The 26469-nt window shown below is 52.4% G+C and overlaps 2 protein-coding genes across 2 annotated transcripts in view; one reads left to right on the top strand and one right to left on the bottom strand.

Annotated features, from left to right (window-relative positions):
- The window catches only part of KCTD19 (potassium channel tetramerization domain containing 19), a 28446-nt gene extending 14723 nt beyond the window's left edge, over nt 1–13723 (top strand). The window contains exons 3-16 of the mRNA XM_006909755.2: nt 604–754; nt 1554–1745; nt 3013–3144; nt 4988–5198; nt 6336–6496; nt 7816–7919; nt 8363–8505; nt 8704–8787; nt 9064–9178; nt 9587–10214; nt 11415–11606; nt 11753–11907; nt 12244–12345; nt 13472–13723. Coding sequence (XP_006909817.1) covers nt 604–754; nt 1554–1745; nt 3013–3144; nt 4988–5198; nt 6336–6496; nt 7816–7919; nt 8363–8505; nt 8704–8787; nt 9064–9178; nt 9587–10214; nt 11415–11606; nt 11753–11907; nt 12244–12345; nt 13472–13585 — 2484 coding nt within the window. The 3' untranslated portion in view covers nt 13586–13723. The remainder of the gene's footprint in view (nt 1–603; nt 755–1553; nt 1746–3012; nt 3145–4987; nt 5199–6335; nt 6497–7815; nt 7920–8362; nt 8506–8703; nt 8788–9063; nt 9179–9586; nt 10215–11414; nt 11607–11752; nt 11908–12243; nt 12346–13471) is intronic.
- Nucleotides 13724–13994: 271 nt separating this feature from the next.
- PLEKHG4 (pleckstrin homology and RhoGEF domain containing G4) lies at nt 13995–21928 on the bottom strand. The gene is made up of 20 exons (XM_025045339.1): nt 21653–21928; nt 21455–21578; nt 21265–21358; nt 21106–21180; nt 20909–21025; nt 20641–20739; nt 20400–20548; nt 20101–20239; nt 19890–20006; nt 18279–18461; nt 17566–18068; nt 17244–17490; nt 16440–16529; nt 16136–16357; nt 15873–16043; nt 15621–15798; nt 15102–15218; nt 14720–14956; nt 14517–14632; nt 13995–14365 (listed from the first exon to the last, which is right to left on the bottom strand). The coding sequence occupies exons 1-20, from the start codon at nt 21666–21668 to the stop codon at nt 14360–14362; spliced, it is 3000 nt and encodes a 999-aa protein (XP_024901107.1). The 5' UTR covers nt 21669–21928; the 3' UTR covers nt 13995–14359.
- Between the last annotated feature and the right edge of the window lie 4541 nt (nt 21929–26469).

Genomic DNA, 26469 nt, shown 5'->3' with positions numbered 1-26469 from the left:
CGTTAAGTGGAGAAGCTCTGGACTTGAAAGACTGAGCAAGTCACAAATCTTTTGAGGGCAACTGCCTCATTAGCAAAATGGGTATGCAAACACTCACCACATCTATTTTCCAGAGCATGTCAGGGTAAACAAGCAAATGAGTGAAAGTCCTTTGAAAAGTGTGGTACCCTGTGCCACCTCCACTTCCAACTTAGACCATGTTCCGTGATTAGGATGAGCACACACAACAAGCAGACCACAACAATTACAACAGTTCAAAATGAGTTCTTGAACTCTTGAGGGGAAATGATAGCTGAAAATCTCAACTTTTTAATGGTTAAATATAAATTATTCTTAAGATTGTATAAGATAAATTTCTATTAACAGAAAATTATAATCCAAAAAAATTGTTTCAAAAATCAGAAGAGAAATAATCATTGAGATTTTGAATATCAGCATGGCATAACATAGACCTAAATTTTCACATTTTCGTGTGATTGACTCAATTTATTTTAAAACACTTTGCCAAAATAAGTCATATGCTATTTTTCCTGGTACTTTACCCTAGAATTGCTAGTTACTTGGTTTAAAATTTTCAAAACAGTAATATTTTTTATCTAACAGACTCTAGATAATCTGAAGGAAGGGAAACACCATCTGCGTGTGCGGCCTGCAGACATACCTGTTGCCGAGAGAGCATCTTTGAACTACTGGCGAACGTGGAAGTGTATCAGCAAACCCTCAGAATTTCCTATAAAAAGTCCAGCCTTCACAGGTATAACCACAGGCTGATCCTTCCTGAAACTCACACATACTTTCCTTCTCTTCATCCTAACAGAAGTGGCTTCCATCCAGAGTGTACCCTGTTTTCTGAGCTAGTTCTGGATTTTTCTACCTCACTTTCATCTCCTTTGTTCTTGTGCCCTGCCACATGCCCTCTCCATGGCTGCTTACCCAGTAGAATCAAACATCTTCCTCCATGTTCATTTCGCTGCATGTTGGTTTCACCTGGGCAAGGCTGGGCTGTGTTCCACCCCTCCTGTAGTCAGGGAGCTTTACCATCCTTTCAAATTACCTTTAACCACCACATAAGGAATGTCCCCAAATGATCACTGTCTGATGGGTGCCTTACAGCATAGATTGGCCTATCTGAAACACCTGAACAGCCAACCATTCATGATTTTGGATGGATTTTGGGTTTCTAGGAGTGTCAAAAGGATCTGTTTTATCTGTAAGTTACAGTGGTTGGTTTGATCGATTAGAAAGAACCAAATAGGTAACTAATGTGACTTTAATGACTTTGGGTATATAGGCCAAAATCTCATAACATATCTCACTGCTGTTCACTATAGAAAAAGTAAGATTTCCATCCTCTATTCCCCACCACACTCCTTCCAAACCTTAGGGTTACATCTAAAAAGAGAAAGAGAAGAAGGAGGCACCTGGCAGTGATCATCTCCTGCGTGAATCTTTCCAGCTTTCTCTGGGGCCCCTGGGTCAGTGAGAGCCCTGGTGGCCTCTGAGAGGCCTGGCCTCTAGGAGGTGGTGACACCCCTCTGCACTTTCCCCTGTAGGCCTACATGATAAGGCACCTTTGGGGCTCATGGACACACCACTGTTAGACACGGAAGAAGAAGTGCACTACTGCTTCCTGCCCCTGGACCTAGTGGCCAAGTATCCAAGCCTGGTGACTGAAGACAACCTGCTGTGGCTGGCCGAGACTGTGGCTCTGATCGAGTGCGAGTGCAGCGAGTTCCGCTTCATTGGTGATTGCTCTCTCCCGGGTGACGTGGGTGATGTGGCTGATAGGGCTGGGAGGAGAGGGGACAGGCTGACAGGACCCATCCACCCTTCCCCTTCCACACTCTGTGGAGACGTAGCTCGGTGCGTAGGGCCTCAAGAGCTTCCCCGGATAGAGGTGATGGAGGCATGACAGAGCCTTCCTGGAGGCAAGCAGAGTCCCAGCATTAGATTCCCACTGGCCTCAGGGCTATTCTATTCCTTGTTCATTTTGGGATGGCCTGGGTGTAAAGGGGCACTGGAAACTACCTGAAGTGGTGTCGGGGCCACAAGAGTTGATGTGAAGGGCATGACCCTGAGCTGGACTCCAAGGTCAGCTACTATTTTTGTTCTACCCTTATGTACCTAACTGGGTTCCAGGCCTCAGTTTCTTTCACCACAAAATGAGCCTTATTTTGTTTGGTTGTTTCAAAGGATGGTCCCTACCTGCTCTCACTTCCACTAAACTCAGTATAAAAGAGAAGGAGGGTGGATGGTGAAAGGTTCCCCAGAATCATTATAGAATTGTCCACTTGAGCTAGTGGCCTAAGGAGGATCAGATCTTCAACCTTGGATAGAAGAGAGCCTTCCTCCCTGCCAAATGCCCCAGGACAAGCTCTGGTGGGGTTGTGAACTGAATGAACCCCTTGATTCTAAAATGCTGCCACTGCCTAGATGAATAGGTCAGGAAACACCCAATCTGTACTAGGGGCCCAAATGCCTGGAACCCTAGCCCTTCATAGTTATAGTTGCCTGGAAAGTTGTCTGTGATGTGCTTCTGAATCTCCAAGTTGATTCACACAGGACATTAGCGTTGGCTCCATCTCTTCCTCTCACACTGCACTCCAGGCAGGGACAAACTGCAAGTGCCACCTGCCAGCCCAGGCTCGGCTGGGCCCTTCCTCTCTTAAGCAGCAAGACAGCTCCCTCTTTTGGAATGGCCTTCTCTTGGGTCAAGACTCACAGGGTAAGTCTCAGTGCCAGTGTGCTCACCGGGAGGGCCTGGCTTGGGAGCCCCAGGCCAGGCCACGGGCGGCCACACCCATGGACTCAAACACAGGAAAACAAAGTAATTTGGGGTTTGTCACTTGAAAACTACAGATTTAAAGCTAATCTAACCTGGTATGTTTATAACTTGTTTCAGAACGAAGAGCCTAGGATAAATTGCAGCACCAAAAACCTGCATAAACCTGGACCTACAGTTAAATTACAAATAATGTCATTAACTCATTTTGTTTTCCTTTGCTTTTCAAGTGAATTTTCTTCGCTCACAGAAGATTTTACTACCAGATAATTTCTCCAACATAGATGTGTTAGAAGCAGAGGTGGAAATTCTGGAAATCCCTGAGCTCACTGAAGCTGTAAGGTTGTACCGGATGAACAACGGTATGTCGCCAGGGGAAGCTTGCCCTCCTCTTGACATTCTGGGCCAGGCAGGCTTGAGCTGGAAAAGCCAAGAACAAACATCTCCCCTTCCACAACTACTTTGGGCTTTGGGAAGGGGTGAGAGAAGTGGGTGTTCGGGCTGTCTTAGAATCCAAGAAGAGGAATTTCAGCCTGAAATCCTGTGAGCCCTCTGTCTGTTTAGCCTCCCCACTGAGGGTAGGTGGCTTACAGCCAGCCCAGCCTAGGTGGGGAAACCAGGCAAGAATGCCCTAGGGAGCCAGGCTGGGCCTGATGGCAGACTTCCCAGGGGGCAGGAGAGGTCTGCTCTGCTCGTGGAAGTGGTGAGCAACTGGGCGCCATTGGCACCCACCTGCCACTCCTGTCTTTTCTTCCAGGCACAACTGAAAGGCATGGGAAATGCTTGGGCAAATACCCCACTAGTGCTTCATTTTCCTACCCTCCCCCAAATTCCCTTGTTTCCTACTTCAAAATCCCTGGTTGCTGTGTCTGTTTCTGCCTGTTCCTGACATTTTCTGACCCCAGTCCAGTCCAGGCCTTCATGCTCCCAGCCCTACCGTCCAGCTTACTCCTCCCCTCACATTTTTTTATTTGTCATTCATCATCCTAGTTTCCAGATTCTACACATTGGAGGAAGCTACTCTGCATGTTTCAGGGAGCTAGCTACCTCAGTGTGGCCTCAGCTGACATTCTGAGAATGTACAGTACTGAGAATATATAGTTTGATCTGCACACCACCAGACATTTATCCATGGGCATAGGCCCAACTCTCCCAGCCTCCTTCTTCCAAGGCAAATGGAGTCCTATCCTATTTGGGGGTGGTGGCATTCTGCAGCAAGTCTTAGGGGCCTGTCCCAGGCTCTTACCATCCACTTAAGGGAGTATGACTTCAAACTCCTTCCCCAAGGGCCTCTGCCCCTCAGAGAACACAGGTCACTGAGAGATGGCTGGAGTGGTGCATGTTCCACAAGACCTATGTGAAGATGGAAGGGAAGTGAGTTTGTAGATGAGCTCTTTGAGCCATGCAACAGCCCTCCCCACACACAAAGCATGTTTTTGGCCTTTTATAAAGCGCGATCAAACAGCTCCAGTAGCCTCGGAGACAGACGGAGCTGCCCTGAAATCCCAGCTCTGCCCCTGCCTCACTTTGTAGTTTGGGTAAGGAACTTACTAGCTGCTCAGGAGTTCCCTCATCTATGATATGATAGCACTACCGCTCCTAGGTTGCTCTGAGGGTTAGAGATGATCCGTGAAAATCGCCCACAGCATGTCCACAGGCCCATTGTTGCCACTGTACACTGTGCATTGTGCCCACTGCAAGAGAACAAGTTCCTGTCCATGAGCCAGCAACCCAAATACCCCACCTGAAAGTAACACCATGTAGTGTGTCTCTGGGAGAAATTCTGCACAGGAGTGATAGGGGCTGCAAAACTGGGAGGCTGTAACACACTTTGGGTTCTGTCTGTGGTTGCCGATCTTACCCTTGGATGAGTAGAGCAGAGCCCGAAACTAAAGTCGATTCCCACAGATGCTGGGACAGACGGCTGCTACACTGAAATTTCTGAACTTCAAATGTTAGTGATGTAGCACAATTTCCCTCCTCCCTTCCCTACCTGCCAACAAATAGTTTTGACCTCTCAACCTGACTGAGAATATGAAAAATTATACTGATTTTGAGAAGATCCAGATTTGGGCTGTGCAAGAAAATAAGCTCCCTCTAAGTCTCTTTAGTACTAATTCAAGGAAGCAGTAGAATGAGACCCAGAGCTTCCGATACAGTTATGACCGTGAGGGGTCTATGAGTCACCCCTTTCTCCTGGCACAGGTGGCTGTTCCCGGACCTCCTGTCCTCCCCCGAGCCCAGGGAAGGGGGGCCGCGCAGTGGGCCTGGCGTCCGTGAAGCCACTGTACATGATGGCCCTGGGTCTGCTCGTCAAGTACCCAGACTCCGCACTGGGACAGCTCCACATTGAGAGCACACTGGACGGAAGCAGACTGTACATCACGGGGAATGGGGTTCTCTTCCAGCACGTCAAGTAAGGCCCTCCTCAGAGAACAGCTCGGTCCTACCCAGGCTGGGCTTCATCTTTCTCTAGAAACCAACCTGGTGCCCCACCTACCAGCCAGAGAGAAGTAGTGTCCTTGGGGGCAAATCCATAATTTTAGCCACCCCCCACCAGCACCAAACCCCAGCCTCAGAGGAGAGAGAGAGCCGATGCCAAGGCACGTGGGTTCCCAAGGTTCAAAGGCTCCAGACTGTTTCATATTTCTGTTCTCTGCAAACCATTACTCTGGTTCATTGACCTGACTAGGTTTGAGGTGACCAGGATACAGTCACAACCCTCAGGGTGCTAAACGTTACCCCTCCCCCCATACAGACCCTCCTACAAAGGAGGGAGGCTCGCTGGATGCACAGGGAGGCCATAGTTGAGGTGAGTTTCCCAGAAGTAAGGGAAGGCAGGCTTCCCAGAGGTTGTACCTAGCCTTTGCCTTGAGAGATAAGATAAGCTCAGAATGTCCCCGTTAATGCAAAGGCATGAATTCCTGTTTTACAGAAGGGGAAACAGGTTTAGAGTGGACAGCTCTCTTAGAGTCACAGAACACATTGGTATCAAAACTAAAGGTAGAAGTGGGTTTTCTTGAGTCCCTGGGGAGAGGGTCAGCCAACCCTGAATGCTGTCTTATCTTAATATTGTTGTTTTGGCCTTTTGTAGCTGACCCCTGATAGCACAGAGGGCAAAGACAAATGCCTTTGATGGGAGAAAGTTGATGTTCAGTCTTTCTTGGGCACACAGAGTATTAGTAATCTCCCAAGACTGTGGCAAGTTGCCACATAGTGACTAAGATGTCTTGGGCAGATACCTATTGGAATAGGAAAGATGTGGCTGGGCCCTGGCCTGGCTTCTGGAACCTGTAACAGGGCCTAAAGGCTCACCATTAGTTGATTTAGAGAGTTTTACTGAAATAAGTCAAGCTCAGCTGCAAAAGGCTAAGCTTGTGTTTTCAAGCTCGCCCTCCTACAAGATACCACCAGATTTCCAATTAAATCAAGGAAATGATGTTAGTGACAAGTTTAAGCTGGTGCTGGGGCAAGACATTCTAGACATAGAGTCAACTGGGCTCCCTTGGGTACAGTGTTGAGGCTCTTTGTGACAAGCTTTTCTCCTGGGCAGGAACTGGCTGGGGACTTGCCGGCTGCCCCTGACCGAGACCATTTCTGAAGTGTATGAACTGTGTGCCTTCCTGGACAAGAGGGACATCACCTATGAGCCAATGAAAGTGGCTCTGAAGACTCATCTGGAGCCAAGGACTCTGGCGCCCATGGATGTGCTCAGTAAATAAGGAAGCTTCTCATTTGGAATTTGAATGAGGGGAGGGTCTGGAGGTTTAGAGGGGAAAGATGAGGCTGACCAGGACCAGGAACTATAGATGGAAGATGAAAGGAAAGCCAGACAGACCATTTGTGAGTTCTGCCTAAAGAGAAACTTTCATGTTAAGTGACCCCTCCTCACCCCAAGCCCATGAGTACCCTGAAGCAGTACAGGCTGGGCACTATTACCAACCATTGTGGGGCTGCGCAGTCCCCAACGCACATCTGTTCCGGCTCTGGGTGCTGACATGCTGTGCTCATTTGGTCATCCAGGGAGAGACTGTCCCTGGATCCATTTAACAGATAAAGTAGAGGCTCAAGGAGGTAACTTCTTCAAATTACGTAGTTAGATCATGATTGATCTGGGGTTGAAATCTGAGACCAATCCCAATATTGTTTTCACCATCTGCCTATAACCTCCTATTAACAAAAAGTTTTCCAGGTCAAGTTTACACTGTATTACTGTCATTCTGCAACATTCAACATTTATTGGGCACCTACTGTATACCAGCACAGAAATAGAAACTAGGGATACAGACATGAGCAGAACAAACCCAGTCCTTATCTTCATGGAGTTCACAATCTAATTATATTCCTCTTACCTCTTATCTAATTATAATCTAGTTATATACCCTTCACTCATTATAGAGCTCATTAGAAACTGGTTCCCAAACATCACAACAAAGCCTAAGTCTAGTCACTCCCAGGAAAAGGGTCATGGGTTCATCTTCCGAGAAGAAAGCCCCATTCTCCAAACATGCCTAGGGGCTTGTTCTCTATAGAAGTGATGCTGAATTGATGAGAGCTGGCTCTATGATGTTTGCCAAGCCATAAGCAAAAACATACCAAGGGACTCCTAGTTCCAGTCAGAGTAGCCACATGAAAAGTTACACACCCAGGACACATCCAGCCAGTAAACAGAGGCAGTTAGCAATGTAGGTGGACAAGAACATCAGTCTACCTTTCTTGAGAGAGGCGGGTCAGGGGAAGAACAGCAGTGTCCCCAAGGTTGAGATTCCAAAGGGCTTACCCTCCCCACCCCCAGGGTCACCAGCTGATCCTCCAGGCTGCCATTCTGAATTCACCTCTCCATCCAGGAAACCACATGGTGAGCCACAGGGAAGTCCGCCCTTAGGGCAGAGAAGGTTGATGTCGGAGATTTATACTGCTTCGCAGAGTAGGCAATATAACTGATGAAGATATTGAGTCTTAACATGAAATACATTATTGACCAAAATTTCCATTTTGGCCATGTGATGTGTTCCCTCTCATTGTTTCCTTAGATGAGGAGTGGACAGCAGAAATCGCTGTGTATTCCCCCCAGCAAATCATCAAGGTTTATGTTGGAAGCCACTGGTACGCAACCACCCTGCAGACCCTGCTGAAGGTACCGCTGGCTCCAGGCTGCCCTCTTCTCCCTTCTTCTGTGGCTAACCTGCTTTGGAACCTGTCACCTGACCCTCACACAGCCTCCAGCACCTGCTTAGAACAAGAACCTTCCCTTGCTTTTATCATACTAACAGCATGCTGGGAAGGCCCTCAGGAGTTTGAGTAGGGAGGGACAATCCAAGGGACCTGAACTGAGTGTGAGGCAGGGTGAGGTTCCAAATGCTTTGAGAGGGTGGTCTAGGGACCAGCAAAACTTGAAGAGATGATGTGCTTCTCCCTAGATGCTCTGCTCTCCACAGTGGCTCCCTATGGCCAACAAATCCCAAAGCTTCTGCTCTAGAATGGTCAGGAAAATGAAGCAAGAGAAGACTGATCTGCCCCTTACTGAAGCCTAGACTTTTAACTAATAGACTAACATAGTCTTGTACCAACCCTTTGCAGTATCCAGAACTGCTGTCCAACTCTCAGAGAGTGTACTGGATCACATATGGACAGACCCTGCTGATCCACGGGGATGGCCAAATGTTCCGACATGTTCTCAACTTCCTGAGACTTGGAAAACTCTTTTTACCATCTGAATTTAAGTAAGTGAAGGAAGGAAATTGTATGATGAAACTCCATCCCTCTGTAACAAAGGAAACTTGAGTTTGCAGCCTTTAGGGAAGAAGTTATAGTATTTCCAACATGGGCACTGCTATTGAAGGCAGCAGCTCTAGAGACCTGCACCCCCACCCACACTCCTACCCTAGCTGCCCAGACTGATATCGCCTTGTCATTTGCAGGGAATGGCCTCTCTTATGCCAGGAGGTGGAGGAATACCACGTCCCTTCACTCTCAGAAGCCCTTGTCCAATGCGAAGCATACAAGTAAGGGGACTTTGCTCCAGATACCACGTTCTGGAGTTCGGTCCTTTATATTCCTCTTGAGAATCCCGTCCCACCTCCTAGTACGACCTGTTCTCCTTAGGGTTAAGTGGGGTGGAACAGGCCCAGGATTGGCCAGTGACCTAAGCAAAACCCTTTAAGAGCCTCTTCTCCCCCACTATCCAGAGTTAACTCTCAGCCAAAGGGCAGACCTGACCAATTGGTCAATGAGCTAGTGAAAGGTTCTGCCCACTGACCAAAGCTTCTTGGAGTCTGCAGGTCATGGACCCAGGAGAAGGAATCTGAAAATGAAGAAGCTTTTCCCATCAGGAGGTTGCATGTGGTAACAGAAGGGCCAGAATCGCTGGTGGAGTTCAATAGAGATTCCAAAGAAGTAAGGCTCCGCTTTCTTCAGTTTGGTGGTGTCCTCAAAAGGCACCCCCATAGGGCTCAGGGCACCCCATAGGGCTCAGTGCAGGCTCTGCTACTGCGGGAAAGAGCAGAGTACCAGAGCAGGGCCTACATGGGCTCCTAGCATAGTAACTGCCTTCTGAACCTAGAAAGGGACACAGGAGGTACTGGCTGCTCTGGCCTGGGATGCCAGTCTGTCTCTTTGGAGTGTGAGAGGTCCCTGGGCTGACACCACCCCCACTGAGACTGAGCAAACTCAAATGGCTGACCATGTGGGGAATGGGATCACTCTGGGTAAGCAAGTAAAGTCTTAGAGGTCCAGCTTATTAGATTTGGGGGAGGCTCCAACATGGGAGCACATGCCCAGAGCTGCTGTGCCCTCCCTCCCCAGTCCACAGCGTGCATGCCTGTGGACCTCCAAGACTGCAATGGCAGGACTCCATGGAACAAGGCCAAGGGGACCCCAGCTAGGTCCAGCCAAATGGAGGAGGCTGAGCAGTACTCCCGGACCATCCAGATGTCTCTGTGCAGAGGTGCCAAGCGGGTGGGCAATTCTAGCACATACTCCCACTGCTCTGGCCTATGTGCCAACCCAAGGCACTGGGGAGCTCACCCTGAAAGCCCCCCCAAGAAGAAGTGCACCACAGTCAACCTCACACAGAAATGTGAAAACAAAGACCCTCCTGTCACCCCCATGCAAAAACTCATCTCCCTGGTGCGGGAATGGGACATGGTTAATTGCAAACAGTGGGAATTCCAGTCACTGCCTGCCCCCCGGAGCAGCTCCTTGGAGGAGGCCGCCCTGCAGCTCCCCTCGGGAAGTGAGACTGCTTCCCAGCCCAGCACCTCAGCTTCCTGGAAAGGCCATTCCACAGTCTCAGAGAAGGACCCAGGCCTGCAGGCAGGGGCTGGAGCTGGAGCCAAAGACAAGGGGCCAGAGCCAATGTTTAAACCATACTTCCCCATGAAAAGAACTGTCACCCTGAAGGACTGGGGCAAGCAGAGGTCAAAAGAAAGAGGTGAGTCCTGTCCCATCCTTGACTTGTCTCATTTACAACAGAGAAGGCCGACCTTGATCAAGACCACAGAGTGTGACAAAGGGGACCTAGAACTCACCAAAGCCAGCTCTGTGTCAAGCAGCAGACAGATATATGACCAACACAATGGCATGACTTGAGAGGCTGAGAGATTACATAAATCATATGGAAAGGGTGTGCCTATGAAATAATAGCACAAAGGAGGCTGGGAGTCATCTGGGGAAGGAAGGAGAAGCCTCAGTGTTTGTAGAACTAGGTCATCAGTCTAGCTGGAGGCCAGGCTTCGCTGAAGAAGTGATGGGAGGTAAGACCTAAGACATAAGCAATCAGAACAGGTCTTAGGGGTGAAGTTCAGAATCTGGCACTTTGTTCTGATCCTAAGGGGACTGGGCAGCCACTGCAGTATTTTTTACAAAGGAGCAGTCAGGTCTGTATTGGGAAAGCTTGATCTGGGAGCAGAGGAAATGCAGCATCGGGAGGGGAAGTGTTAGAAGTGGTGAGGTCATTTTAGATGAAAACAGGCTAGGCAGTTGAGGGAGGATGGAGTAAGGATTCAGCCACAGAAGGGCCAGGTTTCTGGCTTGGCTGACTGTGATGGGGTGGACAGTTAACTGAAGTTGGATGGACAGGACAAGGAGCTGGAGAGAGAGCTGTGTTGTGTGCATTGGATAGGTGCAGAGCACCCCAAGGAAGTGTACTGAGAACTGCCATGATGGGCTGTTTCCTCTGCTCGAAATCCTTCCTACAATATACTGTCACCTTCCCTTTTTGTGGCTCAAGGCCCTGCCTGTGAGCCACAGTTAGTCTGTCAAAGCATCCTTTTCAGAGTAGACATGCATCAAAGGCTCATCCAAAAAGCTCCTCTCATTTTATAATTTTACAAAGATTTCCAGCCCCCAGCTGGGTTATTATTGGCCTTGATACCAGTCTTAGTTCAACAGAGAAATTTGGAGAGTTCTTAAGAGTTCTAAAATTTAGGATATGATTTGCAGTGATTCTAGGGCAATGAAGAGAGGAGCACCAGGACAGGCCCCTGCCAAACCAAGGAGCCACTTCTAAGAGGCTTGAGGCAGCAGCTGCTGGAAGGTTAGGGTATTGACTGTACTGATCTGTCACCAGAGGACCCCTTCCTGCTTGAATCTGAGATGACTTAAGAAGAACTCCTTCCTGTTATTTTCACAGAAAGCCCTGCCTTAGAGCAGCCTCTGCCTGAGGCCAGTGAGGTGGACAGCACAGGGGTCATCCTCAAAGTGAGTCACCCCCCTGTGGTGGGCAGTGATGGCTCCTGCATGTTCTTTGAGGACAGCATTGTCTACACCACCCAGATGGAAAACCTGAGGCACATGCCACCCACAGCCAGCCCCCAGCCCCAAGGTGAGGCTCTGGAGCCAGGCCTGGCCCTGTACCTCTTGTAGAAATGCCCTTCAGAGAGAAAGTCTCCCTCAGGAGCCCTTACTCTGGGCTTTCTCTAAGGCCCTAGTGTTGGGCAGATGTGGCCATATCCACTCTCTCCTCCACAGAGGTGACTTTCCTGAGTTTCTCTCTGTCCTGGGAAGAGATGTTTTATGCACAGAAATGTCACCGCTTTCTGACCGACATCATCCTGGATTCCATTAGGCAAAAGGACCCCAAAGCCATCACAGCCAAGGTGGTCTCCCTTGCCAACCGGCTGTGGGTACGTGATAGGCCCTAGGCCCTGTTCTTTCTCCACCTGTCCCTTTACCCCACAAGAAGTGGTGCAAGGCAAGAGGAAGCAAGCCAAGATGGGGGGTGAAGGGTAAGGGAAATAGGTCAGGGGCAGAAAGGTGGCAAGAAAAATAGGAACAGGAAGACAGGGTAGTGTCATCTGGACCAAGCCTTGGCCAAGAGGCAGTTTGGAGTGAAAGTGCCCCCCGATTCCTGTGGCTCCTGCCCAGGGTAGCCCCTGCTCTGCATCCCACTCTGTGGGTCTAAGAGCAAATGAGTCGGGCAGCTGTCCCCAGCCCCGACTGACAGTGGGCTCTCCTGACAGACCCTGCGCATCAGTCCCAAGCAGTTTGTGGTGGATTTGCTGGCCATCACCGGCTTCAAGGATGACCGGCATACCCAGGAACGCCTGTACAGCTGGGTAGAGGTAAAGACCACCTGCATCCCACTGGGAATAGTGACCCTATCAATGCCTCAGATGGACTGTGTCTTGCTGCACAAGAGCTAGGCCAGCACTGCCCATGAGGCGAAGCAGGCAGCTAGACTTTGGGTCCCTGGTTCTGGGGAGGGAGAAACAATGGCTGACATCAACAAGTCTAAAGTGGTCAAAAAGCAGTACTCAGGGTACTCGTTTTTGTAGTTTTCCTTCTATGATTTTGCCTTCATCACTTGCAACCTTGGCCAAACTCAGGGATGTACTTCATATGAGTCCAAGATTTGGGGGTGCTGAGAAACAATTGTAAGTCAGACCTTCTCAACAGGTGATACCAACTTACTTCATCTACTTAACTGTGATGTCACCACTTTTGTACATCCATTTCATATTTAAGCTGCTTTGGGGCATTTTTATCAAGAAAATATTCAGTAAGGGTAAAAGAATAACCCAAGATTATTGTTTTTTGATTCTTTAAAGTAATTTCATTGGATGTGGTTCCATAGTGTAGCAGTTAGCACATCTGCTTTACACGCAGAAGGGCCTGGGTTCACGCCCCAGTGGAGCCATGGTCCATGATCTACGGCCATGTCACCCTGAACAAGCCTGATGTCTGATCTTGGAAGCTAAGCAGGATCAGGACTGGTTAGTACTTGGATGGAAGACCAGGTGCTGTAGGCATAAATAATAATAAATTAAAATAATAATCATAATTTCAGGGTTCAAAGTTTCTATTTAACATTGTAGGTGAAAAAGATTTAGTTAATTTCTCATTAATCTGGTATTTCTGTAATCAAGTATACTGTTAAGATACTTTTCACCATAAATACACTAGTGCCAAATTATTAGGCCTCTGGCCTAATGGATTGGAAAGGTGAAGTCAGCATCTACAACTAGAAAGTGAAAAACTAGTAGCAGGAAACACATTTTTTGACCCTCTGGTCATTCTGCTCAGTTCTCTGCTAGCCACTCCCCAAGCACAGCCCTGTGAGCATCAAAGGTTCCTAATAACTGACTTTACCCTGCCCCACCCCTGCCTCAAAGGGAAGACCCTACCCACCAAGAGCAGGAGTAGGCGACTGACCAGGAAATCAGGGATTAATCCAGCCTTTTCTTCCAGCTCACACTGCCTTTCGCCAGGAAATATGGATGCTGCGTGGACCTGCTCATCCAGAGGGGCCTGTCTAGGTCTGTCTCCTACTCTATTCTGGGCAAGTACTTACAAGAGGGCTAGGGTGTCCAGAGATGCTGCCCCCGTGTATCCCCAGCCGCCAAGGTTCATTTGAACCGGGATGTCCACAGAATGCATGTACCCATCCAAGGGTGTGTATCAATCTATTTTTTATTGTAAACAAATAAAGAGTAATCACAAGTCAAGGGCCTGGACTCCCTCTCTGAAATGCCAAAGACCTAACAACCAGTGAAATAATTTTAAACAATAAGTCAAACTGAAAGCTATTCAAAAGGCATTGAGTCAATATAACCAAACTGACCCAGGTAAGAAAAAGCTGAGGCTGGGGAGCCAAGGCAGGCAAGAATAAGGGCCCAGCTGGGGTGGGCTTGCCCTTCAGTTTGAGGAGCTGGGCTTTGAGACCAGGGTTTGGGAACCAGCTGCTGGGGACCCAGCTGTGTTCCTCCTGAGAGGTGGGGCGGTGCAGTCACTGTTTGGAGCCACTTGGTGCCCCACCACCCTAGAACGTGAGAACACCCACCCTCTGCTCTAGCCTAATCTTAACCTATGAATGGAGTGGGAGCCAGAGAGGGGACAGAAGAAGGGGACACCAGGCCAGGAGCCCAGGATTAGGGTGTTCATTCAGCCTCTGCAGCAGACTCCCCTTGAGAGGCCCCTGCTGGCCTGTCCAATGGGCATATACATGGAAAGGGTAGTCGATAGAGCAGTGTGTATAGGCTGGAAGTAGGCCAGGTGCTAGCCATGCCTTTGTCATAGTAGATCCAGAGAGAGGTGATGTTCCTTGGAGCTACAAGCTGCTCGCCTTCGAGCCTGGGCTCAGACCTGTAGTACCAAGCAACGCATGAATGACTATTTCCCTAGCTCAAGGTCCAAGTGGAGTCCCTAGAGAATGGCTGTGGCCCACCCACCCCCACTTCCATCTAAAGACTGGGCTGGGGAAGGGCTGGTGGGTATGGGACAAAATGGCACTCACATAGGACAAGTCCTCAAGGCCCCTGCCCAGGGCCTGCCCTGACACAAAGCTGCTGTCAGATCCGCTGGAGCCACTGGCTGATGGGCACTGGGATGAGACTTCTGAGTCCTCAGGAGCTAGGGAAGGAGACTGCGTGAGCTGTCAGCAGGGATAGCCCAAACCCCAAGCTATACCCTCCTGCCTCTAGCTAAACCCAGACCTACTTAAAGATGGCTGGCTGCCCAGCTCCATTTCAGCCTCCAGTGCTGCTTCCTCTGGTAAACTGGTAGAATACAAGGGCCAGCGGAGACCCAGAAGAGCTGGATCTCTGTACAGGTGCAGGTTGAGGGACCCCAGTACAGAGTGAGAGGCAGGGTCTGCAGGAAGGGAGCTTGAGGCTCCCAGGTAGGGGCTGTCATAGTCAAACGGAACCACAGCAATGGAGGCCCGAGAGCGAACATCTGCATAAGAAAGAGGGTCAGGATGGGACAGGTGAGAGCCCACCTGGGCCAAGGTCCTGAGGGGAGCACCGATCAGAGCTGCCAGAGAGCCACATTGCCTCCCACACAGCTTTCCTCACTGCCACCCCCATAGCCTGCCCAATACCTCGGCACTTTAAAACGTAGTTGATGGTGCGGTCATTGATAGCTTCCTCATTGGGGGCGATGTCCCGGAAGGTTTTGTTCCCCACACCCATGGACACCATCTCAGCCATGCGCACCTCTGGGTAGAGAGTGGGCATAGCTGGGGCCCTTCTCAGTATCAGCCTAGACCTCAGCCTCTATCTACCCCTCCCCCCTAAGTCTTTCCTTTATACCCTTTCCCAACAGATAAACATTGAGCCTTTGTGGTGCTAGGCTCCTTCCAACAATCCTGTGGGCAGCTGTTATTCCTCTTTTAGAGACGAAGCCTCTGATACTCAGACATTAATACTGTGTCCACAATCAGAGACAATGACAGCAAGGCTGCCTAACTCTGAAGTTCTTTCCCCTACGCTGGCTGCTGCTGCACCTCCTCCCCACTTGCTAAGCATTTCCAGGTCCCTGAGCCTTCCTTGGGCCCCCATGGGACATCATCAACTCTTCGAGGAGAGAAGTATGGTGTGAGGGAGGGGCAAGGACCCACCCTTGTTGTGGACAGCCTGCTTCCAGAGCAGGCGGGAGATGTCAGCCGTCCAAGCCTGCTTGGTGGCCAAGCTGGCGGCCTGCAGCACAAAGGTATCCCTGGCCTTGCGACGGCGGAACCAGATCTCAAAGCGCAGGTTGTTATCCTCACAGCACTCAGTGAGGCCAAGGTCTGCCATCTATGTGGCCAGGAGAGAGGTGTGATGAGGCATTGGGGGACAAGGGGACACAGGGTGGGGTCAGGTGGACCTACCTTGAAGGAGCGCTTGTAGGCAAATGTGTCGATGCCTGTGGGTCCTCTGCGAGGCTTGCTGAAAAGCAGCAGCTCCTCAAAGAGGAAAACACGGCGCAGGGACTTGTGGCGCCCGGTGCGTACTGTGAACTCATCTTGTCGTACCAGCTGCCCCTGTTCCTTGAGATTAACCTACCGAATTGGGGCCCAGTGGGTACCCAGCCTCTTCTGCCCCCTCCCATCACATCCACCACACCTGCCCACCACGGCCTGGAATGACTCACGTCACAGCCCTGGATGGCATCCATGGCCAGCAGGTCATTGCCGTGTCGCAGCTGGAAGCGCACAAGGCTCTGGGCAGCCCGCAGGGCACTCAGCTCCTGCATGGGCCCCCCGCAGGCCCGCGCCAGCTCCTGCAGCAGCAGTGCGTACTTGCTCATGCGCTGGATAGGCTTCAGCAGGTAGGAGGCCAAGTCCAGGTGGTCCCCCAGCACCTGCTGTTTGTCCTGCCAGATGGGCTGGATACCATCAGGCGGCTTCAGGGTACTCCCGCCTTCCCCCCACCTCTACAGTCTCAGGCTCACCTACCTTGAAGAAGGCGTGACCATAGCTGGTCATCAGGGCGTCGGAGCGAGGTTTATTCTTGCTGTACAGCGCATACATCCCAAATTGCACCCTCTGTGGGGACATGCAGTTCAGCCCCAGTGCAAGGGGGCCAGTTCCCAAAGGCTGCCCCTGCCTGGGCCGGACCATTCTCAGCTTGAGGACCAAAATGCCAACAGGTGGCTCCCAGGGAGCCACCCCCCACCTGACAGAGTCAATGTGCCCTGCTTTGAACAAGGGTTGATCTGGCAAGAACAGGCACTGTGCAGAAGGGTGTTGGCCACAAGCCCTCTGGGGAATAAGTCCTGCACCCAATTCTGCTCCCCACAGCTCTGAGAACATGCACTGGTTGCACCTCAACTTGGACTACTCCTCTGCTCACTACAGTCAGCCACCTTTACCTGTCTCTTCCTTGACCAATGGGCCTGTTTTCTGCCACAGGCTTTGCACTTGCTCTTTCCTCTGATGGAATGTCCTGACTCCATCCCCTCCCTCTGGCCTCAGCTCAAACAGCAGCTTCTCAGAGGCCTAACTGCTCCCTCTAAAATGGGAAACTTTGCCCCACCAGTAACTCACAATCATCTATCTATCCTGCTTATTTTCCCCTTAGCCCGAACTATAATCACTTTTATGTCTCTTCTACTTAACTGTGAGTACTTTGAGGGGCAGGCCCTGTTGGTCTCCCTCATAGCTATACCCAGCACAGGGCCTGGCACCAAGCATATGCCCAACAGCTCTTTGTTGAGTGTGGCAGAATCAGCCTGGGGCTGTGGGGCTTGTGGGGCTTACATGGCGTAGGAAGGCATAGGCCACCCGAGGTGGGTGTCGCGTGCAAGCCTCCAGCTCACGCAGGAAGAAATGGTAGTGGAAGTCTCGCAGCTTCTCCAGGTTGCCAAAGAGGTGGGCGCGCTGGCCACGGAGGCCCTGAGGCACATCAGGGCGATCCAGCTCAGGGAAGTAGTTCTCCATGGTATAGTCAAGGGCACGGACATACTCCCGTTCTGTTGCCACCATCTCTGCCAGCACCAGCTGGAGCCTACCAGGTAGGTGGTGTCAGGACTCTAGACATGTGCCCTGCCACCGCCCTCCCTGCCCTGCCCATGGCCTGTACCTGTTGAGGCTCCTAGGGTCAGAGCTGCCTGGTGGAGGCAAGGCTGGGGAGGACTCTGGCAGAGCACCATATCCAGCTTCTGGTCCGTGGCAGGCAGGCATAATGGCCGCATGGTGGCCATGGTGGGCAGGCTCTCTGAGACTCTGCCCCAGATTCCGATCAAGGCTGTAGGCCTTTCTCAGGGGAGGGGTGGCAGGTGCAGCTGGGACCTGGCTGACACACAGGCTAGCTGTGCTGCCAGTTGGTGGTGGCTTCAGTGTAGCCTCTAGCTTCTGGTCCAGCGCCAGCCAGGTGTCCTGGCATTGCGCCCAGGCACAGCGGCACTCCTGGCGGATGCCTTCGGAACCCAGCCCCGTGGCCAAAGCCCACATTTTTCTGAAGTGAGCAGGAGGCAAGTCAGGGTGCTTGGTCCAGTGCAGCTGCAGCCGTTGCAGCACGACTGCTGGGCGCTCCTGCTCCAGCTCTGCCAAAACCCGCTGCCCCTCCTCAGCCCATGTCGAGGCCTGCAACACCAAAGCCACACAGGCATGAAGACAATCCCACAGAGACTGCCAAACTTTTACCCCAACCCCACGGGGTGTTGGCCCCAGGCTGAAGACAAGGAGAGAGAATAGGCAGGACGTCCAGAAAGAGTTCAGGCTGTGGTGGAGCTGGGCAGCCACCCTTCTGGCCCCAGTGACCACCCAAAGCCAGGGACAGGACCCCTCACCCACCTGCTTGAAGAGCCGCAACAGCATCTCGGCATCTGTCAGCCGCTGCCGCCGCTGGGCCAAAGCCCTAGAGAATTTAGTCAGCTGGGCTTGCAGGGCCAGAAAGCGGGCCCCATGGGGGCCCAGTTCAACTGCCTCCCAGCCAGCCAGGGGCTGCAGAAATTTCTCTCCTTGCCTAAGCTGCTCCTGGAGACAGAGAATAGGCTTAGCGGCCAGGCCTGGTGATCTAGTTCTCGAGCCCAGGTCTCCTCTACTGACATCTACACGTCGCTGTCAAGTCTCTCCTGTGATTAAAGACTTTCCCTCCACCCCTCACCCTTTCCTATCTCTGAGCCCATGTCGAGGCCTGAGCCCCTTTCCACAGCCATATTTCCTGAAAGAATTGTTTATTCTCACTATCACGGCTTCTTCAACTCATCAGCCCACTCCGACCCCATTTCTGGCACGATCCCAGCACTTCTCAGGCCTCCTCTGATTCCGCTGCTCAGCAACATTCAACCCTCTCTGGCTCCCAGTTCCCGACCCCTCCCCACTTTCCTGACTCTCCTTGTGCTTCTCCAGTGGTTCCTCTATCTGCTCCCCGACCCTCACCCAGGACATTAAACACTGGAGCTCCTGAAGACAGTCCACTCTCTCTCCCCAGGCAATCTTGTGTGACCACACTCCCAACATCTGCCAAGTGAGCCTCTGCAGCCAGATCTCTCTTCTGAGCTCTAGGCCCAATCCCCATGGTTCTTCTTCTCATTCCTCAATGGTTATCTCCAAAGCATACCCAAGACTGGATTCACAAATGCCCTTCCCCCAGAAAGCCCTTGTTTCCTGGTCCCTCTGTCATGGTACAGCACCCATTCATTCTTATAACCTCCCTCTCCCTTGTACCCTTTCATATATATCTACCATCGAATCCCATCAATTTCTCAAATCCATCCCCTCTGCTATCATCCTGGCCAGAGGAACCATATCCCACCTGGACTCCTGTAACTGCCTCTTCAATGAACTCTCCATGTCTATCCTCCAAGTCACTGTCTACTCAGAAATTAAGGTAATCTTCCTAGAACACGGATCTGACTATGTGCCTTTCCTGCTTAAATTGTACACTGTTATAGGGCCCAGTGATCTGGCCACTGACCACTTTTTCAGCCTTGTTTTACCTCATCTCACCCACTCTCCCTCCCTCTTCTGCTCTGCATTTCACCCTCATTCTCCTGCTTACAGTTCTTCAGGCAAGTCGTGCACCCTCCTGCCACAGGACCTCTGCACGTGCTGTTTGTTCCCTCAGCCTAGAATGTCTCCTATCTCCAGTCCTCTTCTGCCTGGTTAACCCAGGCAGCTCTCAGCTCAAAAGTCACTAACTCAAGAAAGCTTGCTCAAAACACCCCTTCTGGGTCAGGTCTTTATTATACAACCAGGTAAAACCATCTGCACTGCTTCTCTCCAGAGCTTTTGCCTCAGTCTGCAAACACATATATAATTATTTAACCTTTAATTACAACTTTTCTACTGGACTGTAAATCCCAAGAGAGCAAAGGATAGATTTGCTTTCATCTACTCTGCATTCTTAGTCTCTGGCAAAGTGCCCCAAGACCTACAGAATGAACGAGTGACTGAACTCACCTGGGCAATCCGGTCCAGCTCCCGAAAAGGGCCTTGGGCCTGGAGCAGAATGTCCAGTGAGAGCTCCCTTGGTTCCTCCAGTGCTGGCCAGCCCACCTGCTGTAGCCACACTTCAATCTAAAAGGGCATAAACAAGGAAAGGACAGCTGCTGCGGAGTGAGGGCCATGGTTGAGATCAGGGGTAGGACCCATCTGGGCAGGTAGTTCCCACCTGGTGCAGCCCGCCCTCCTGGGCCTCCAGCGTCTGGACCAACTCCAGTGCCTGTATTCGCTGGTTACACTGCAGGGTCAGTTGGTGCAGCAGACCATCCACACGGCCATATAGCTCATCAACCTTGTCCACCGCAGGCCTAGTGCAGGGTACATGATCTTAGGGCCCCTGCCAGTTGCCTCACTCCACTCTGCCCTGTCCTGGGACCACAATCCTAGCTGGTTCTGAGCCAGCCAGCTGAGTCATGGCATGGGATATGGTGTTCTGGGGCAAGACCTGGGAGCTGGGCTTGCAGCTACCTGTAATCTGGGCTCTGGGTCACCTCTGGGCCCTTCTGTTTCAGCCATGCCAGCTCCAAGGCCCCCTGGCCTTGTAGCCATGCCAGCCGTGGAGAGTCTAGCACATGTTGCATAAGAACCCGTGCCTGCCGTAGCAGCCGACTGACTTCCTATGGTTAAAGGAACAGATAGCGGAGGTGGGCATGGGAGAAAAAGAGGGAGACAGGGAGCATTTAGGAAGGGGTCAGAAGGGGACACTCACCCCAGACTCCATGGGCTGGGGCACAGCCTTCATGCTCTCAATGGCCCCCTGGAGCAGGGCACAAACCACCTGGCAGCTCTGTTGCAGGGCTTCCAGACGCTGTGAGTAGGGACAGGCATGACCAGAGCAGTGCACACAGCTGGTCCCAGGCATCCTAGATTCCAGGCTACTGCAGCTAGCTCTGCACTGCTCAAGCCAGCCCAGAAGAGGTTCCTCTGCTGGCTAGGTTGCCTGCCTTCCCACCCTATGCCCTATCCAGTACACTAACCATCCGGAAGTCCAACCAGGCCTGGTGGCAGTAAGGCAGGCCTCCTCCCAACGAAGCGGGTAATACTGAGGTGGAGATGTGGGTCAGCACGCTCTGATGAGAGGGCAACTGTTCTAACTGCAGGAAAAGAAAGTGTTGTGACCTGGGCCTTGGGGGGAAGTGCCCCACCTCCACCCCTACCCAACATGCCTTAGTACCTGCAGCCTTGAGTGTACCTCCTCAGGCATTTTTCCCACTAGCAGCACCTGGTGCACTGATCCTGGGGCTATTTCCTGCAAGGAATCTGAGCTCAGCTCTGCCCCCAACCCTGCCCGAAAGGAATGATTGGAGGGAGGGAGCTACAGTTCTATACTCACTTGCAACTGGCTGAGCCCCCAGAAGAGAGAAGAGTTTGGGGGACAAATTCGGGCGTCCACTAGCACAGTCAGTCCCAAGGCCTGTACTTCAGACCTAAAAGGGCAGACTTCAGTTCAGTATTTACTTTCCAAGCCCTGCCATCTCCTAGCTCAGGCTCCATCATCCACCCCCCCTCACCCCCACCACCACCTGAGGATGCTTCGCAGGTAGAGCAGAAGGCGGATCAATTCATGGCTGCTGCACTTGGGGTGAAGCCAAGCCGGGCTATGGGCACACAGAAGCAGCACTGCCCGACCGTCTACATCCCGAGTCCCTGTGAGCAGAGGGCAGTGAACATCTGCCCAATCAAGTCACCCCACCTCCACTGCCTCTAGTCCCTCCTGCTACCTGGCAGGGCAGCCATGCCACTGGCTAGCAGCTCCCAGGTGAGGTCTTGGGCCAGGAGGTTGTCAGCAGGCTTAGGGAGGCTGGATCCACTGGGGTCTTGGGAAGGGAAATGGCTTAGGTCTGTATTGGGCCACCTACTCAGAGATCCCTTCCTCAGACCTAGACTTCAGCCCGAACAGGGTCATAGCCCTCCCCGTCTCAGCACCCCGCTCCAGGCACTCCCATTCCCAAGACATTCCTGCCCAGCCTCCTTTACCTGCTTCCAGCAGCTCTGATGTCTCAAATAAAGGGTCACCAAAGTCCACAGAGTCTCTGTCCAATGCCCCAGAACCCAAGCCAGCTGACACTACCCTGCCTGGAACTGGGTCTCTTGCCAAGCCTCCCCCTTGGCTGGCACTCTCACCCTGTGCCAGGCTGAGATGGGAGGACACTGGGCATAGGAGGGTCTCCTCTCCAGAGGGGACTGGTTCCTCTGATTTGGTCGAGGAACCTCCTAATATGCCCCTCTGGCCATCCCTCGACCCATCTGCAGCTTTCTGACCTGGGGCTGATTGAAGCTCCCCAGGCAGGAGGCTGCCCTGTAACGGGTCACCCTGGGCTGCCCCCGCTGATGGTCTTGGAGGACTGGGGTCCTTAATCTCCTCATCCCAGGCATCTCTGAAACTGCACACAGCAAACCTCCAGTCCATAGCATGGCCCTGGGAGTCTGGGGACCCTTCCATCATCCCCTCCTTAAAGGGTGGGCCTGCTCAGAGCAAGCGGGAGAGGGGCTAGGGCCTCGGTGTGAAAAGAGGCCTCAGATCATCCAGGAAATGGGTTGAAATTGGTCCGGTAGCACTAGGCCGGTAACGCAGGCAGAAGGCACTAGGCCGAAGGAGGTGCCAGTCTGGGTGCCCGCAAACACTGCCGTAGTTCATGCCTGAAGAGAGGAGAGAAGGGCAGGGATGTCCGCATTCACGTGGGCCCTCGGATGCGGGCCTGTGTCGGCGGGCGCTGCCGTGTGCTCACATACCAGCCCGCCCAGCCGGGCCTTTGCCTCGCCCCGGGAACTCGCGTCCCTTCTCCCTCGTCCATTGGTCACACTCACCCCCCCCACCCTGGCTCCGGGACGAGCCGCGGGGATCAGCAAAGCCAGGGAGGCCGCACAGCCAGAACCCCACAACATACCTACCTCAGAACAGCGGAGCCTCGACGGCGGGTACCGCGCGCCGCCGGGCGTCCGCGGGCGCCGCCTCCTGGCCGCAGGGGCGGAAACGCAGAGAGGCAGAGGACGCGCCGCCCCCTGGGGGCCGGAGGACGGAGCTACAGCCACCCCAGCTAGGCCCGACAGCCGCGGCCGGGGCTGCCCTGACAGCGCTGAGGCTCGGCCGGATGCAGCGCCTTCTGTCCGCGATCCCCTCCTTCCCGCGGATCCCAACGGCTCGGCTCCATCCACACCTCCAGCGCCCCGCTGACTTTGACTCAGCCTCTCGGTTCGCCAGTAGGGGCGGCGACCAACGGCTGGCCAGTCCGCCTTACCCACTCCGTGCCCAACTCCCCAAGAAGCGGTCCCCGCTGGGGAAGGTGCTGTAGGTGCGCGAGAGTGAGTGAGTGTGTGGGTCCGCCTGGGGGTGGGGATGGTGGGCTTCTGTTCTTGAATGCAGGCAGTATACACCTCTAGCCTCCCTTAGTAAAACAAGGAGGGCGCACTCATTTCTCTCAGCCTGGAGAAGAAAAGTGTGGGCCCAGCGTCCCAAGAGGCCCCTAGAGAGAGAGACTCCCTATGCCCAGACCAGCTGCTTGGGGTGCCTTCATAGAGGGTGGGAGGGTGCGGCCCCTCCATTACAGCCCCCATCTTTCCTCCAGGCCCCAGCCCAAGCACCAAGAGACACGTTGTATGATCCCAGTAATGGGATGGGGAGGCCCGTTGTTTGGGCTGGAGAGCAGGAAGGCCTCTGAGGTGGGATCTGACCCAGGCCTTCCAGAATCCACCAATCCACCATGCCCAGAACCTCCACTCCCTTGCTTTCCTGGCACTGCTTTCAGCATACACTCCTTCCTCAGCCAACACCCCCTCCCCAGGAAGTCCAGCCAAGGAGGCTAAGACTGAGATCACACCCTGGAGCCAGAGAGATACTAATCCAGGCCTGCTCCCCCACTTACCTGCTGGTTGAGCTCCAGCAACTCAGTTCCCTGAGCCTCACCTTACTCATCTGTAAAATGGAAAAAAAAAAAAAGTCATTCCTTTCTCTTGGGATTGCCATGAGGACTAGGGAAGACCCTATAAAGTGTGCCAGCACTTGGGCCAAGTTGGTGCTCTCCCTCTCATTTCACCCTCAGGGGATCCTCAACTGGTGAAAGTCACTTTGATAGTTGACCTGTGAGATCCTTCCCAGTTTTGAGGCATTAGGTCCCTTTGGGTTACATGGACACTCCCTAAAATTTGTGAGAATATTGTAAGAAGGTAGGCTATGTGGCCAGAAGAAGGCAAAGTGCCCCACAACATGCTGACCCCTTGGTTCCTGGGTGTAATGGCTTCCCTAACTCTAAAGGAGTCACCTCCTTAATGAGCCTGGGGAGGCTGCCGGAGGAGAGAACCTGAGCATTAGAAGCTGGCAAGTGGGAACAACAGCAATCTACCCTCCTCCCAGCTGCCACATCAGCACCCAGAAGCCAGATTCTCAGCTACCAAGGAGGCTTCTTCATGAGCTGATCTGGCTGCGGGAGAGGAGCCTTGGGAGTTGTCCTGCTCCATCCCCAACCGCCAGTGGGTCCTCTCATCCCACCCTCTTTGAGCGTCAGTGAGCATCAGGATCAATCTTGGCTCCCTCTCCAGCTGTCCCAGAGCCACCCCACTGAGTCACTGTCTCCTGCTCCCTCCCTCCCCTTCTGCTGCCCACTATCTGCCCACCCTCACCCACCAGGCAGGCCCCCCTCAGAGCCCTAATAGCTGGGGGAACCTGTTGGCAGGCACACATATCCCTCCAATGCCAGAGGCAAACAAGAGGCCTCAAGCCACAGGCTATAGCTGACCCCAGCACCCCTGGGTACAGGCAGACAGAGATTCAGGGGCAGGGCCAGGCCTTGGTTTATTCACTCCCCACAGAATATGCATTATAAGCTTTATGAAAACAGAGTCTGTGTGTTGTCCATTTATTATCCAGAGGCTCCCCATCCACAAGCCAGATATAAACTGAAGTCACAGATGGAGACAGATTCAGAGGTTCAGACTGGAAAGGGCACAGAAGAAGCACAGAGCTGCAGGATGCATGGCCCCAGGATGGCAAAGATACAGATAGAAATGGGGACAGACTGAGGCCTAGTGGAGCTCACTGGGGGCTGGGCTTGGAGCCAGCCTGGGCTGCTGACCACAGCAGGCTCTGTGGGCTGAGCTTGCAGGACTGAACAATGAGTGACTGACTCATGGGGCCCATCTTTGTGGCTCTTCTGGCAGCAGAATTTCATAGCAGCCTTTTCCACTGAGATCATAAAATGGGGATGAGCTTTTCTCCCCTGCCCCTTCCCCAGCCTCCTCTCACCATCCCTCAGCCTCCCATTCTTTGCCAATGTAAATAAATCAAAAATAAAATGGGAGCTCTGTGCCTCAGTGGGCCCAGTAAAAAAGACCTATAGTCATTGCCCTCACTCCACCTCAAATCTTGCATACCCTCTTCAGTACTGCCCCAGACAGTGAGGGTGACATATACCCCAAACCTTCCAGACTTCTCTTACCTTTAGCCCAAATAAGCTCTAAACTCCTTAGTGTGACATTCAAGTCCATCCAAATGCATCACAGCCTTTCTTTCAGGCTCTTATACTGACTGGCCTGGAAAACTCATCTGATTACAAGTCTTAGCTCTCCTCTACCTGGGATGCCCACCCCCATCTCTCCAGATCAAAATCCTTCCTCCTTCAAGGCCTGGATAAAGCTCAGGTGGCACTGAAGTCCATTTCTGCCATTGTGCCCAGTCAGGTGATGACCTGTGAGTAAGCTCTTGACTTGCTTGCTCTCCTACATCCCAGATGCCTGCCTCCCCTGCGCTGTGCTCACCTGTTTTCTTTCCCGAGGCTGCTGGCCTCTGACCCAGCAGTCCACTAATTTTAGTTACCCAGCCCTAGGGCCAGGAGCCCTGCTGCACCCCCTCGCCTACACCATCAGTTGCCTGATTCTGTGGATACAATTTCTGCAACCTTTCTAATCTAGTAAATCTTGAAAGATGGGGTCAGTGGGCCACCTCCCTCTGGGGAGCTGGTTAAGATTATAGATTTCTGGGCCCCATAGACCTGCTGAATCAGAACCTTTGGGGCAGGCCCAGGAATCTGCATGTTTGACAAGTTCCCTAGTGACTCTGACATGAAAGTCTAAGAATGGCTGCCTGTCCTCTCTAGCACCAGCCTCTTCAGGTCCCTGGGCTGCTGGAGCAGCCTCCAAACAAGTCTTCTCTAGCTTCTTCTACCAATCCATCCTCAATCCAGGGTTTCATACATCTTCCACCTAAAAACAGCTACATTCCAGCTCTCCAAAGCACATTACTGCCCAAACCACTCCCAGATCTCAATTCTCCCAGGCCAGCTCTCTGCTGCTACCCATAAAACTCTTCAGGGTCTCCCCACCCAAGCCTTTATTTCCCTGGCTGGTCCCTCCCAACCATATCACCCACTGCTCCTTGCTTTTCACCATGTGTGCTGTAGGCATCCTTTGTTTGTGCTGTTCTTTTTACCTAGAATTCACTCCCCACCCCAACTTCGACTGTGTTGTCTGAGCTCCTACACACACACACACACACACACACACACACACACACACACACACACACACACACACCCCCCCCCTCCCA

This window comes from Pteropus alecto, unplaced genomic scaffold (assembly GCF_000325575.1).
Source record: "Pteropus alecto unplaced genomic scaffold, ASM32557v1 scaffold42, whole genome shotgun sequence".
Taxonomy (NCBI): Eukaryota; Metazoa; Chordata; class Mammalia; order Chiroptera; family Pteropodidae; genus Pteropus; species Pteropus alecto.
This window is presented reverse-complemented; position numbering and strand designations above follow the sequence as displayed.